Consider the following 14,361-nt stretch of genomic DNA (forward strand, 5'->3'; position numbering starts at 1 on the left):
AGGAATACAATACAAATAAATGGGAGAACATATAGGACAGAGAAACGCACGAATATTAGCTAACAAAAGGTACCAGGTCTAAAAAGGTTCGAAAGCCAAAACAAGTACAAAGCCGAAGAGCACTGAGGAACAAAAGCACCAAAAAGTTGTGCCCAATACGGCGAGGGTTTTCTGCGTTGGATAACAACATTCTTATTATTTAGAATGATTCATATACGCATACTTTTTTAAACAGTCAATTTTTATAAAATGACTATATAATAGATCTACATGATCAAATCGAAGTGGCGACTAACTACTGAATAAAAAGGGATAGATAACATAAAATAACCTATACCAGCACATACAAATTCACAGCCGAGTTATGTTTCCAAAAAAATAAGATAGAATTAGAATATAATTCAAGATTAGATTTGTAATACTGATATAACATTTATTAATAACAATAAAAATTACAATACTAATTGATATCAATTGCTGGTAGTAATTAGATGATTAATTGTATTCGAAATGTATCTAGCTATGTCGGTGTTTTCTTCTGAATCAAACTGTAAATCAAATATACCGTATAAATTTCGTTCACCCAAATTAAAATCTAATAAAGAACTGTGTGACTAACATGACTAATTATCTTTACTATAACACACGACTACAACAGAACAAAAATTTACAACTACAAACGTTAAGACTTTTGACAAAATCCGATGAGAATAACAAATATAACACCAAAACTAAATACACGAATTTGGGATATAAAAGTACCGTGACACGTCTTATAGCATTGCGAATTCACACTCAAACGATACAATAAGAGGAAAAATAATACATTATAAACACTGATCTGCAACAAAAACAAACGCCAACTTACATAGAAACGACTATTTGATAGCAACTGCTATATTCCTAATTTAAAATCATTAATGTATTAATGTAACATATACAAACTAATAGTTTTTATTGTAATCAACATTATTTTTCTTCAGCATTTCACTTTTTAACCTTCAATAGGTAAACAGGCTATATTATTTGATTTATTACACTTGCCTTGAGCGTCACTGATGAGTCTTATGTAGACGAAACGCGCATCTGGCGTAATTACAAAATCTAATCCTGCTAATCCTGGTATCTATGATGAGTTTATTTTCATCTATAGACAGGTGTTTTGGGATAAATTCAGCAATGAACTGTCCAGATTTGGTTATTGATCCGGTAAAAATTTGTAAACATTATACATGTACATGTATTCGCAAAATTATTAATGAGACACATCCGTTGATTTTCTAGTGAAGCCGAGTTCAAAAACATTAAAAAAATTGTCATATTTAGAAATTGTTGACATAAAAAAGTAAAACTGTAACGACAGCAGTTGTAAAATCAGCATATGTCGCTATTCTATATAATGATTTGTTTTGGTGACATTGATGCATGTGATAAGTGATTAGAAATCAGTAATAATTATAACAGAAATCATCCTGACTTAAAATACACATCTTTAATAACTAAGACTGTCCTTAGCAAAATGAAAAGTTAGCTCCGCCCGATCATGATCAGTTGAAAAAACATTGGTTATACAAATTACGGATCCAGATAGTATATTTCCATACGCAAGTATCAACTATGATTGTAGAATATAAAAAAAACATAACAGTTGATGAAAATAAATATATTTTTTGGTTTTATTTTGAAAATACAAAATCATCAATTTGTAGGTATAGGCCAATTTCATAAGCAAGAATTTGTTTTTTAATGTAGAATGACATAATAAAATTTCAAGCATGTTTTATTACAACAACAATATGTAATATCGATAATTTGACGTAATTTACTTTAGCTATCAATGAAATGCATCATCACTATAAATGTTAAAATTTCTAAAGTGGGATAATCGGAGATGCGATGCATTATAATAGTTGATTTAGATGATAATAACTCCAAACAGCGTAATGCAAGGTGTATAATGAAAACGTGTCGTTCATTGCTACTTGAATATGTAATCATAACCAATTGAATAAACAAACACCTGTTCTGAATACTGTTGATAAAACTATATATCTTGCATAATAGCAATTTTGATAGTATAATGCAAATGCAAAGATGGAAAAAAACATTGAAATGGTAACTGCGAAACATTCATAGCCAATGAACAAGGACTGAAGTGACAGGGCAAATAACCTTAGTGGTAATGAGAAATTCCTTGTTAAATACAGTTGCATACACAATACTGAGCTAAATACCATTTAATGATCAAACGTGATTTATACATAAACCTTACAAACTTTAACAAGCTAACACAATAAAACAAATTAATGTCAATAGAGCATGACTGAGAGAGCCATGTCAAAAGTCTCTGTTGTGATAGAAGGTACAAATGTTTATACAACTGTATACGAAAGGTCATTGACCTGGCACATATAGTTCCATTTAAACTACTAGTAACCTAATAATAAACTCAAACGTGTACTCAACCGATACTTCAACCTACGCCAGCCACGGATGCCTTTGTCACGCTTTTTATGGACTCGTCGTCGCGAGGCAATTACTTTTATATATATTTGTTTCGTCATTTGAGAGACAGTGAACCATAAACAAGGTTCACTTATGAGACATAATATCCCAAAATATCAACTTTATCATAAAACACCGAAATAGTCACAAATCGGTTCGTAAATTCCCTATTTTCATTCTCAATTTGACTATATCAAATACCTTCATGCTAAATAAGTCAGTTCTCACTTATTAAAGTACATAATAGTCTCCAAAGTAAGCCCATTTTGTCAATTATGATCATTTTGTGCAATTTTCATACATCATAGCTGTAGGAAAATCTTAGCCGCCACCTACGATCCAAAATGTTTTAAAACCATATGATTCAAATTTCAACATAGAATTCATCAATATAAAAACTTTTTGAATTGATAATTGCGGCCAAGGTTGATATGTCAAAAACCATTAAATTATGAAAAATTTTCCACAAAACTTATCTTAAAACACAAATGATGTTTCATTAAGAGGCCATAGCTTCATAAATTTTAAAGAAAGGTGCCAATAAAATATATGTTTGTCTCAATTGTACATTGTTGTATTATCACAAGTATTAATATGTGAAATATGTAATTGCTTGGCCCGATTTAAATTTAGGGCCAATTTCAACCCTTCTCCAAAGTTTAAGTGACTGTTTTATTGCTACATATTTGTATATAATGTATGCATGGTTGAATTGAAATCTTTATACAAATTATTAGCTCAGAGACATTAAGAGCGTGAAATATCATTCAAGTCAAATGAGCGCGCTTTTCTTTTCCACAGATAGCCAATGATGATCTCGTTGTGTTTTGTAGAGCACTTCAGATCTATTCTTAAACTGTAAATGAAATAGGGGTACAGCATTAATCACTATAAATTAAAAAAAATATGTAGACAAACATTGGCACAATAACACATGACGGGATGTATAATTACAGAGCCACGTCATATATAAAAAAGAAACACATTAACATGATAATGGCGTGTAATATGCAACGATCGCTTATGTATATGACGCAACATCATATTGATAATTCTCTATTTTGGTCCACTTGTATAACGTTTCCTTTATCCCGTCTCCCTTTTTCAAAATTCTTGATCTGAATCTGGAAACCAAATTTTATTATATTATGTTGTTCATTGTTACTTACTTTTCACGTTTCCGCTATTGATTTATTCAGCTAAATTGATTCGATAATCCCCTTAATTGTTTATCATTCTAATATGACGTGCTTCTTTGCCTTTGTGAACAAACCCATGCTATTAATCCAATTAAATTTGTTTGCACATGCGTATATTGACTACTGTAGAAAAATGAATTTTATCAAATTGGCATGGATAACATTATTTTGCCTTTTCAACTTTTCGATTCGAGCGTCACTGATGAGTCTTTTGTAGACGAAACGCGCGTCTGGTGCACATGTTGTTACTAATTCATTTATTCATTTATTATGACTGTACTGTGTTGCATTCCAAAATTGGCATATTTTACCCAGAAACAACAACCGTTCATGCTGGCTGTTCAAAACTCATCCCTCTTAAAAATCACATTGCCAGCCGTTTGCTTTTTTACAAAAAAGGGAGGTTCACAAAAAACACTTTAAACTTATACTTATCGGATATAGAAATAACCTTGATTTTCCTAGTCAGAATCGAAATAATTGACGCAAGCTATACTTTATTGTAGTTTTAACATGGGTAGGCATTATATTCGTGTTATTGTAGCCCTCACTATCGCTCGGGCAAAAATAATCACGAATTTAAAGCCTACCCATGTTAAAACTACAAGAAAGTATAGCTTGCCTCAATTATTCCTTGAATAGAATTGATTGAATACTGTAAATTAATTTACTTCAAAGAATGGTCTGGAAATGCCATTTACTATGAACTTCATAAAAAATTATAAAACGAGTACTGGGTGCAACACTTTTTCACAAGTATCAAATAAACACAATTACACATATAACATTAGAGCAATGAATATAAAGCATGTCTTAAAAAGCAAAAAGGCATAATATAAGCTAACTGCTATAAGTAGAATATTTAAACTACTACCCCATATGAGCTGTTATAGAGCTCTGCTTAGTAAATAATCACATGAAAATATTACTGTTTAAAAAATACATTAAGCAATATAATATAACTAAAAAAAATTGAAGCTTCCCAAACATAAAGCATGAACTAATTCAGCTCAGAATTGAACAAAACGCACTATTAAAGCTAAGAAGAAGCAAAGCAAGCTACCAGCCAATAAAAGTATTGGTGTGGGTGGGAGGGTTATAAAAATTGCTTTGAACATTGCCATCCAAAAAAATAAGGCCTGGACGCAGCCATGCTACATTTAACAATTAAACAACAACTCAAAGCTGGAATGGACCCGACTCGATCTCCGTAAAAACGAATTTACCCAAAAATTCTATTTTACTATGAACTTCATATAAAACGAGTACTGGTTGCAACAATTTATTACAAGTATCAAATAAACACAATTACACATATAATATTAGAGCAATGAATATAAATCATGTCTTAAAAAGCAAAAATGCATAATATAAGCTAACTTCTATAAGTAGAATATGAAAAATACTACCCAGGATCCAAAGGGAAAGATAGAAAAAAAAATATATATATATAAAATAAAAATACATGTAATAAGAATCAAAGTATAACATTTGTCAAAAATCTTCCTTCTTACAAGATCATTTGTAATATTAACACATTATAAAGGTAAAGCTACCCCAAATTTCTGCAAAGCTTCAGATTTGCTAGATAGGCCCTGTTCAATGTATCTCAAATAAGCATTGCTTTTCCACATACCAATATCTTGTATGCATTCCCCTGGCAAACCTGCCTGGAAGGCAAAGGTAGCTGCCACCCTTCGAAATGAATGTCCTGTTAACTTATCACCACAACCTACATTGGCAAGAATGTCATTTACAAATGATATAAAGTTCACATAGGATAATGATTTAATTACACTTTCACACAATAAAGGTGTCTGACCATTAGACCCTAATATTTGATGGAGGCTGAGTAGGCGGTATAATGCAGAGGCTGGACAGAGAGGATGACCTGTAATCTGTGGTATCACAACATTTAGCTGTTTCTCACGGAACTGAATAGTTTTTGTTTTATGAAAAGTTATAATAAATCCATCATCAATACTCCCAATCTGCTCAATCCGTAGTATAGAATTATGCTTATCCTTGAATAGAAAATTGCCGGGTCTGAGTAAACAAAAGAAACCAATTAGGCATGCCACGTAGACGGACAGGTCATAAGCCTACACAAGTTCAGTTCTTTCTTTATCATAAGTAGCATATTTGGAGTAACAGCTGTGGCTCCAACCTGTGCATCACCTATATCCCGTTTAACACCAAGCAATAAATGCTTAGTATGCCAGTTATCGGTTATGGAATCCTTGAGACCATTAGCTTTATGCAGGTGCTTAACTACTGCTAGATAATTTTGGATTGTACAAAAACGAAAGTTCTTGTAATGAGCCAAATATGCTATATATAGAGAACAAGAATGTGTCCTCAGTACACGAATGCCCCACTCGCACTATCATTTTCCATGTTCAGTGGACCGTGAAATTGGGGTAAAAACTCTAATTTGGCATTAAAATTAGAAAGATCATATCATAGGGAACATGTGTACTAAGTTTGAAGTCGATTGGACTTCAACTTCATCAAAAACTACCTTGACCAAAAACTTTAACCTGGAGCGGGACAGACGGACGAACGGACGGACGGACGGACGAACGGACGAACGGACGCACAGACCAGAAAACATAATGCCCCTCTACTATCGTAGGTGGGGCATAAAAATCATCAGTCCAGACTGGCACTGGTTGAAAAGACATAGTCTCACAAAAAGAGAGATAGCATTTTAACTGGAATCTGTACAGTCGCTTTGTGCTCTCTGCCTAACCCCTGGATCTGTACTCAGTCGCAATCCTTACGAGGGTGTCTTCCACACATCCACCTGTACATAACAAATTTAAATGACATATGATTTAGCAATTCATGCACTGATAAAATACCTTGTATATGAATGGCAAAAAAGGAAAAATTATACACAGCTTGCATATAAAACAAAAATCTTATGTAAACCATCAGAACTGGATTCCTACTTGTCATTTTATTTATCACACTTTTTGCTGTGACATTGTCAGTATAAGTAAAAACTATCTTGTTTTCCAAAAATGATGCCCATTTAAAAATTGCAATAACAATAATGATTGTTTCTTTAAATTTATGTGCAGAGGGGCCACATCCGGCATATCAAGTGTCCAGTTTATGTAGAAAAAAACACCTAAAAAAAGTGCCTCCCCCACCTTCAGAGCAAGCGTTGCACTGAAGGGATGAAATTGGCTTATTGTCTAAATTACAGGTCCTTCCATTTAAAGCCACCAATCTAGGTCTGCAGGAAGATCAGAGTTCAGTAAAGTTTTGTCGGAATGGTTCTTGAGTGTATTCTTCAGATCAATAATCCTACGCATGAAAGAGCGACTCCCCTGTATGACTTGAGACGCCCAGTTTAAACTACCAATAAGCGACTCAAGTTGTCTTTTTGTAGCTCGACGTTTATTTTGAAACGTTTGCAATAAACCATGAAAATCTGCTAATTTTCTATATGGCAAAGAAAGTGTCATTTCACCTGTGTCAATCAAAACTCCTAAAAATATCAATTTTTGTGCAGGTCCATCAATCTTACTGTAGTTTATATAATAATGACGTTGTTTATTTATCATTTGTGCTTGAATCAACTTATTTAGTTTAATACCTTTTAATTGTTACGAAACAAACAATTATAAGTAAGAGTTAAATCGGTTAAAACAACACATTTTGTAATATATTCATGATTTTTAATTAAAATGTAGGATGTCTCATAACTAAAATACAATGAAGTCAGCGTCATGACAGTTTTCAAATAAGATCAAAGTTTGCTTCAAACACACAACTGGAATCCGTTTCTTTTGCAACTATACTCAGTTCAGTATTTCCGAATACTATTTCAACATCACACTTGTGTTCGATAGATGAGTTAGTTATTTTTACACTTACGCTGCCCAATTTGGTACATCCATCTTCCAGAACGTACATTGGACAACTGTTTTCAGAAACAAATATCCTAAACGTAATATGGTTATGGTTAATATTCGAGATATAATTCTTTTTCACGACTGTTCCGGCTAGGACGTGTGCATCTTTCTCCATTATTACATCAAATAGGTCCTGGCATCTTTCTTCGCCATTTATTATTGTTTTATATTTTTCATCATGTAAATCTGCATCAAAAAGGTGACTAACTCCAATACCATAAGTAAACCTGCTTATTCGAGAGGCAATGAAACTTGGCTTATGTCCGAACAAAACTGCACCTTGCAGGACAGCCAATCCACATTCTTTGGGAACGACCACTCTGCATGTATTAAATGTTTTCTTAATGGCCTCTTGAATGAGCGAGCATTCAGAAAAACCCCCTACAAGGAGAACTTGGTCGACAGATCGCGCTTTTTCTTGTTCAAGTACATCTTTGACCAGTTGTATTAAACTTTGTATGGTTTTTTCAAAGACAGATTTGAATAAATCAGCTTCTATTCTCATTTTGTCTCTTCGCATTATAATGGACTGTGCATAGGGAGACGATGATAAGGAACTAAGTAAATCTTTCTTTAGATGTTTTCTGCACAGCGAATCAATGGTAGTATAAGGTATAGCCATGTTTATTTTTCCAGATTTAGAAGATGTTACTGTTCTTTTTACTGTTTCAAATTCTCTAAGAAGATCTAGATAAGCTGCAGGTTCTTCTTGTTTCATCGAATTTATAAGGGGAGCACCAAATATTTTTACAAGCATCTGTATGAAGGCTGTATCAACGGATGTTCCACCACAGTCACCACCGGAGGCTCGGCATATTTCTTTCAAATTGTCGCCAACAAGTTTTTCGTGAATAGTTATGTCTGCTGTCCCACCTGGATAAAATAAATATAAAAAAAAACAATAGCCCAACAAACCTCTTCAAGACGCTTGTATTAGATAAAAAGATACTTTTTTTCGTATAAATGTCAGGTTGATGCCAAACCATTACTACATTCGCTTACTGAATTTAAAAAAGAGAATGGAAATGGGGAATGTGACAACAACACAACCGATGAGCAAACAAAAGCCGACGGCAACCAATGGGTCTTCAATGCAGCGAAAAACTTCCGCACCTGGATGTGTGCTTTAGCTGGCTTATAAGCAAAAATGTATAAATTCAGTGATTACAAACGTCATACAAAACTCCGAAATATACACAAGAAACAGTCGATGAATAAAATCAATTTACAAAAATAGTTTCAATCGAGTAAAAAATCATACTTTAAGATGTAATAGTGCATTGTGGCATACACCATTGTAAGAATAGGCTCTTGTTAATAAGCCTAGATTGCTATTCTGGAAAATTTATCCTTTCCCTACATATATAATTAATATTAGATAAATAATCTAGGTTCTGATACCTTATAATTTCTTTCGACTATAGGATTTAGATAATATTCCGTATAAAAGCAGAAATTCTCGTGGAGGATTTTAAATCGTTTATTTCGTGGAAAGAATATATCCAAGAAATTAAAAAACCCACGAAAATTTAAGCAACATATACCATAAAACAACACTTCGATTTACTGGAAACCACGAAATTAAATCCCCATGAAATTTTAAATAAAGACAAAACAACGAAAATTTAACCCCACGAAAATTAATGTTTCTATAGTAATATAAAAATTATGTGCTTAATTTTCGTTGTGATGGATATGGTCTAACTACGAAACTCTACATAGAAAATAAAAGTCTGAGCATCACGAGAACAACACAAACGGTTACTGGTCTCAATTTCTAAAGATTATACCAAAAGATTTAAAATACTAGTAGCAGATTGGATTATTTGTTTATCTAGTTCAACGAAGTATGTGCATTCAACAAGCGAAATTGTAATATTCTCGGATAGGTTCAGAGATAAGTTGGTTATTTCGAGTAAATTAGAAGTTCTGCCTTATCATTTTTTAACATAAGAGACTTAAATATACTTGAAACTGCATCGATCCCTCTTTTTCTTTAACTATAACCCACTTCACCTCGCCCAACAAAAACGAATATACATAAATAAATGATTGCGAGTGGTTCATTAGTTCTTTTTAACAATGTATAATATAAAACGAAATCTTTTACTTCTCTGTTGTGACTAGATATTTTGCGAAATTAACGCCAACCTTCCTTCAAAGTAGCAGCTACATTATAAGTATAAATGTAATAATGTTTGTTTTGTTAATGGTTGATGCAAGATAATCACAATCTGTACAAACCGGCATTGTCATTACTTTCATATTTAACATTTCCCTTTTTTATCTTAAAATGATACACGCAACGAACTCTTGCGATTTAAGTATATTTCAGATATAAACTACATTCATATGCTTTGTCAATAAATGTGACATCTGTATGTACAAAAATACAGACAGTACTATCATTCGTATATCTTGTTCCTTTTTCCATATTACACATTTAAATATTAAAACGAATATCGCAACATACCTCCTATGTCTACAACCATGTATTTTGTTCCCACGTTTGACATTGTGAATCCAGACTCGATACCACTTAATTTTTCTGTAGGTAAATATTGGCAATAGATTGATGCAGCTTCAGGTTCCAAAGATATCAAAAGACAATTCTTCGGGATGCCAGCCTGTGAATTTTATCAACGAATTATCCTTTCTTAAAGATACTCAATTTAAAATTGAATATCTTTTAAAAATGGTTTAAAATTATTTTAGTTACTGAGTATTCTTAGATCTGCACTTTGTTGATTTTGTTTTGTTTGGTTTGTGTTTCGTTTTTATCTAATGATTCAATCCTTTTCGAGTAAATTATTACGTATGTTCATAGTGTACTTTTTCAGCACTGTCCAAGACTATGGAGGTTGATCACTGCTTTCAAACATGCTACAAACAGTATGCATGTGCCTGTGACAAATCAGGTGCCATATTTGTTTTCGTTGATTGATTCACATTTTGTCATGCCATAACATGATATAGTTTACTTTACAGTATATTGGATGTGTTAGTTATTGAAGGCTATTTGTGATCAACCGCTGCTGACGTCCACTTCATTTTGTTTGGTTTGATAGTGAATGTGGTGGTCTCAAAAGCAATAACACAACATGATATTCATGATCTCTAAATATTTATATAGTTCCAAATTCAGACTAGTGTGCAACTTTCCCCTAATATTTGAATGGGATTAAAACTGCATCGTATGACTGTCGAATGTATACCAAAAATTAAATACTTTAAGGAATAAAAGGTGCAACTTGTGAAAAACGTTTTCTTACCATCTCTGCACTTTTCCTCATGAATTGCTTGGCATTGTCTGTCCATATTGCTGGAACTGTAAGAACCCAACGTATTTCAGACGGTTTAACCCCCGTACCTTGAGTCTCCAGTGCCGCTATCAAATGATTTTTCAATGCTTCGATTGACAAGGCGAACACATCTATGGCCTTGACCGCTTTACCAGTTATATCTTCGAGCATCATGTCTTCTTTCACGTTCTAAGAATAGGAAAATAAGATCTTCAAGTTGAAAAAATACATTAAAGAAGATAAAGGGAACATGCATTTCATTCACACGATAACACTTGGAGTCGAGGTTTCATTCGGTTTCTTTTTTTAAAAAGCTGTATCTCTGAAATCTAAAGAAAATAGGGAATAAAATAAGATGTGTATGTTACCCTGTTGAATGGTCTCCCCACATGGCAACAGGAATTATTACCAAGATGGAGGCGAATAATCTCTACAACATAGGTTTGAAAATTCCGAATTGGGGAAGTAATTTGTTTAATCTAATTTTAAATCTTCTTATACCTAATTCGAGAAAAAGAAGTACAATTGTACATGTGATGTATTGATGAAAAATATCATCCTACTTGAAATTGTGAGTTAAGATAAGTTAAAAAATAATACAAGTAAGTCAATATAAATTTGAATATTATTCAATTAATATGGGGACGAAGTCCCCTATTACAGTTGAAAATTCAATAAAAAAAAAAAAAAAAAAAAAGGGAAAATTTCCCGAATTTTTCATTGTACTAATGAAAATCGTTCAATTTTTTTTGTCGCGTTTTTTAATTTCCGGATCTGCGCAGAACACATAACTTTATTTCCTGCTTCCGGTCTTGTTGTCGTGAGACTTTGATTAGTCTAGTAAAATATAGGAACTCAAGGAACACAATACCAATATTTCATTTTTAATCATTCTTTGTCTTTGGTATGAATAAACGTTAAGCCTACCTGATGCATTGCGTTTCTTTGTTTACATTGAACATGACGTCATAACTTAAATAACGTCACAAGTAAAATCCCTAACAACAGAACCAAAATCGGAAACGTTACGGTATTTCCGTATCTTTTTTTTAACAAATATTTAAATTACAAAAAAAATATAATTTAAACAAACTTCGTCCCTATTCACAGGTAATGCCTGCCTCATATTAAATTGAAGGTAATTTTAAATAATGTTTCATGTTTTACAGACAGTAAGGTAAGATCTAGTGACAGTAATTGGGCTATGACACAAATGTAAGTAAACTTGTGCATCCAAATTTGATTTGTTGAACTATTAATGAAAACCGAAATAAATAATGCGTTTACCTCCCTCTTTTTAAATATGACTTCCGTTTTAATGATGTATAAGTATAGTATATCGAAGACTCCGTTCATACGGTTTACATAATTTAAAGTTATTTTCTATGAAAAGAGATACCGCAAAACGTCATCAGGTTGTAGGTCACAAAAGGTCAATTTTGGACGATTTTTAAAACTAACTGAGTAACAAATTGGTTCCTACACAAAAACAGCCTTGACCTTAACACTTTCTTTCCGAAGTAGACATATTGTAGATTTAAAAAAAATGGACGTGTTATGTGTTTGTGTGTACTTAGCTTGAAAACAAGTTCCAAATACAGCTTAAAACGATGTAAATTATATGGATAATATGATTAAATTCCATTTTATCAATGACGAATCACACAAAATTAAATTCCCTAGCAATAATCTGGGAATTAATGCAAAACTAAATATAATTTCGTTAGGGAAACAATTGTACGTAATATTTCTTTTCAAAATGTGTAAAATTGGAATATGAAATTTACAGAAATTAAAGTGATAAGAAAAATCATTATCAGCTGATAAACCTTCTTCAATTTCAATATAACATGGCTCAATTTAAATTATTAATAAATTTTGTATGAGTACACCACATTGCTGTTGACAAAAATTTCAGTACGGTGTTACAAAATACCATCTTTTTAAAACTGCATCCTTATTGTTGTATTCTATTTCTACTTGAAAGAAATGGCTTTAATTTCGTATCGTATAAATTTACTCATTTAACAATTGGAACTCGAGGTGGTGGCAAGGGATCATAGATGCCTCTAGGTTTTTACCTTGTTATTATGTAGACTCATCTTGAATCTGTGAAAATAGTAGTAATCTTCATGTTCTTCTTCCATCACTAAATCTGCGTATTTATTTTCGGCTTCGTAACCAAAAGAATCAAACTGTTTGTCTGGATTTAACAGGATACATGTAGGTGTTTTGAGCGACAGCAATTGTCTCCCACCAGCATTCCAAGCTTGGTTAGCGTAAATTTTTAGAGGATCCGTCTTGAATGCATCTTTCGTGGAAAATGCATATCCAGAGTAAGTTGTTCCAAAGTCGATAGCTGCTACTAACAGATGATCTTGACGTTGTGCCATTCTTAAACGCGATCCTGTCGATAAAAAATAATGCAGTTATTTTGCACTTTAAGCGTTAATTAAATAAAGTTATGAATCTTGAAATTAAAATCAATTGATTTGAAACTGACCGTTTTATGATTAAGATTTAAATAAACTCATCATAGATACGAGGATTACATTTTGTATAAATTTACGCCAGACGCTAGACGCGCGTTTCGTCTACAAACATGACAAAAAGCTCATCAGTGACGCTCAAATCCAAAAAAGTTAAAAAGGCCAAATAAAAGTACGAGGTTGAAGAGCATTGAGGAAAAAAAAAACATATTGCAACACTGAATCCTATGATTGCAACACTGAATCTTATGTGCATAATATACACAAGTTATTGCCGGTATAAGTCGAAAACAAACTGACAACGCCATGGCTAAAAAAGAAAAAGATCACCCAAGATTTTGATAGGGTTCTTGATAATCAATCTTTCATGTGCTAATAATTGTCTGTTGGTCATTTACTTTTTAGTAGTTGCGTTGTTAGTTTATTTTCAACTTATGAGTTAGTATGTCCCTTCGTATGTGTGGATCTTTCGCCTCCCTGTTGGTTAGGGCTTGCCTTAAGTAGTGAACTCAATGTCTGCAAAAATCTAAGTTTGTTTGACTTGCTGTTATTATTATTGCTCATAACTCTGCTAAATGAATTCATTCATAGTCGGTATGAAGACACATTTGATTTTGCCATTCAAGCACCACAGTTAAGTCTTATGAACATGACACACTATTATACCAATTTAAAAGCCTAGTATATTTCATGGGTTTTTCAAAATCTGTCATGTCTTTTACTGCTTAAACAAAGTAATCATTACATTACGTTTATGTTTCATTATAATACATTATATTGATTGGCTAACATTAATCTAGCTCGCGTCATTTTGAAATTCACCTTCAGTTCAAAATGAAATGCAACATTCATGATGACACGAGGTTTCACATTATAGTGCACAGGTAAACGATTGAAAAACTTGATAGAAATTGTGTTTCTGTGATCCTAGCAAAAAATT

General features: G+C 32.6%; 1 protein-coding gene across 1 annotated transcript; it reads right to left on the reverse strand.

Annotated features, from left to right (window-relative positions):
- Nucleotides 1-7,371: 7,371 nt before the first annotated feature.
- On the reverse strand, nucleotides 7,372-13,334 carry LOC139499636 (heat shock 70 kDa protein 12A-like). Its single transcript, XM_071288384.1, has 4 exons — nucleotides 13,014-13,334; nucleotides 10,903-11,121; nucleotides 10,104-10,257; nucleotides 7,372-8,503 (listed from the first exon to the last, which is right to left on the reverse strand). Exons 1-4 carry the CDS (start codon nucleotides 13,323-13,325, stop codon nucleotides 7,455-7,457), a joined length of 1,734 nt encoding a protein of 577 aa, XP_071144485.1. The 5' UTR covers nucleotides 13,326-13,334; the 3' UTR covers nucleotides 7,372-7,454.
- Nucleotides 13,335-14,361: the final 1,027 nt, after the last annotated feature.

The sequence above is a fragment of the Mytilus edulis genome, chromosome 12, assembly GCF_963676685.1.
Source record: "Mytilus edulis chromosome 12, xbMytEdul2.2, whole genome shotgun sequence".
Taxonomy (NCBI): domain Eukaryota; kingdom Metazoa; phylum Mollusca; class Bivalvia; order Mytilida; family Mytilidae; genus Mytilus; species Mytilus edulis.

Bases quoted from the DNA above. Each gene is read 5' to 3' on its own strand.
- LOC139499636 (XM_071288384.1), bottom strand. From the start codon at position 13,325: ATGGCACAACGTCAAGATCATCTGTTAGTAGCAGCTATCGACTTTGGA. The intron at 10,258-10,902 runs GTAAGAAAACGT...TAAAATTCACAG, and splicing joins TGAGGAAAAGTGCAGAGATG to GCTGGCATCCCGAAGAATTG. The intron at 8,504-10,103 runs GTATGTTGCGAT...TATTTTATCCAG, and splicing joins CATGGTTGTAGACATAGGAG to GTGGGACAGCAGACATAACT.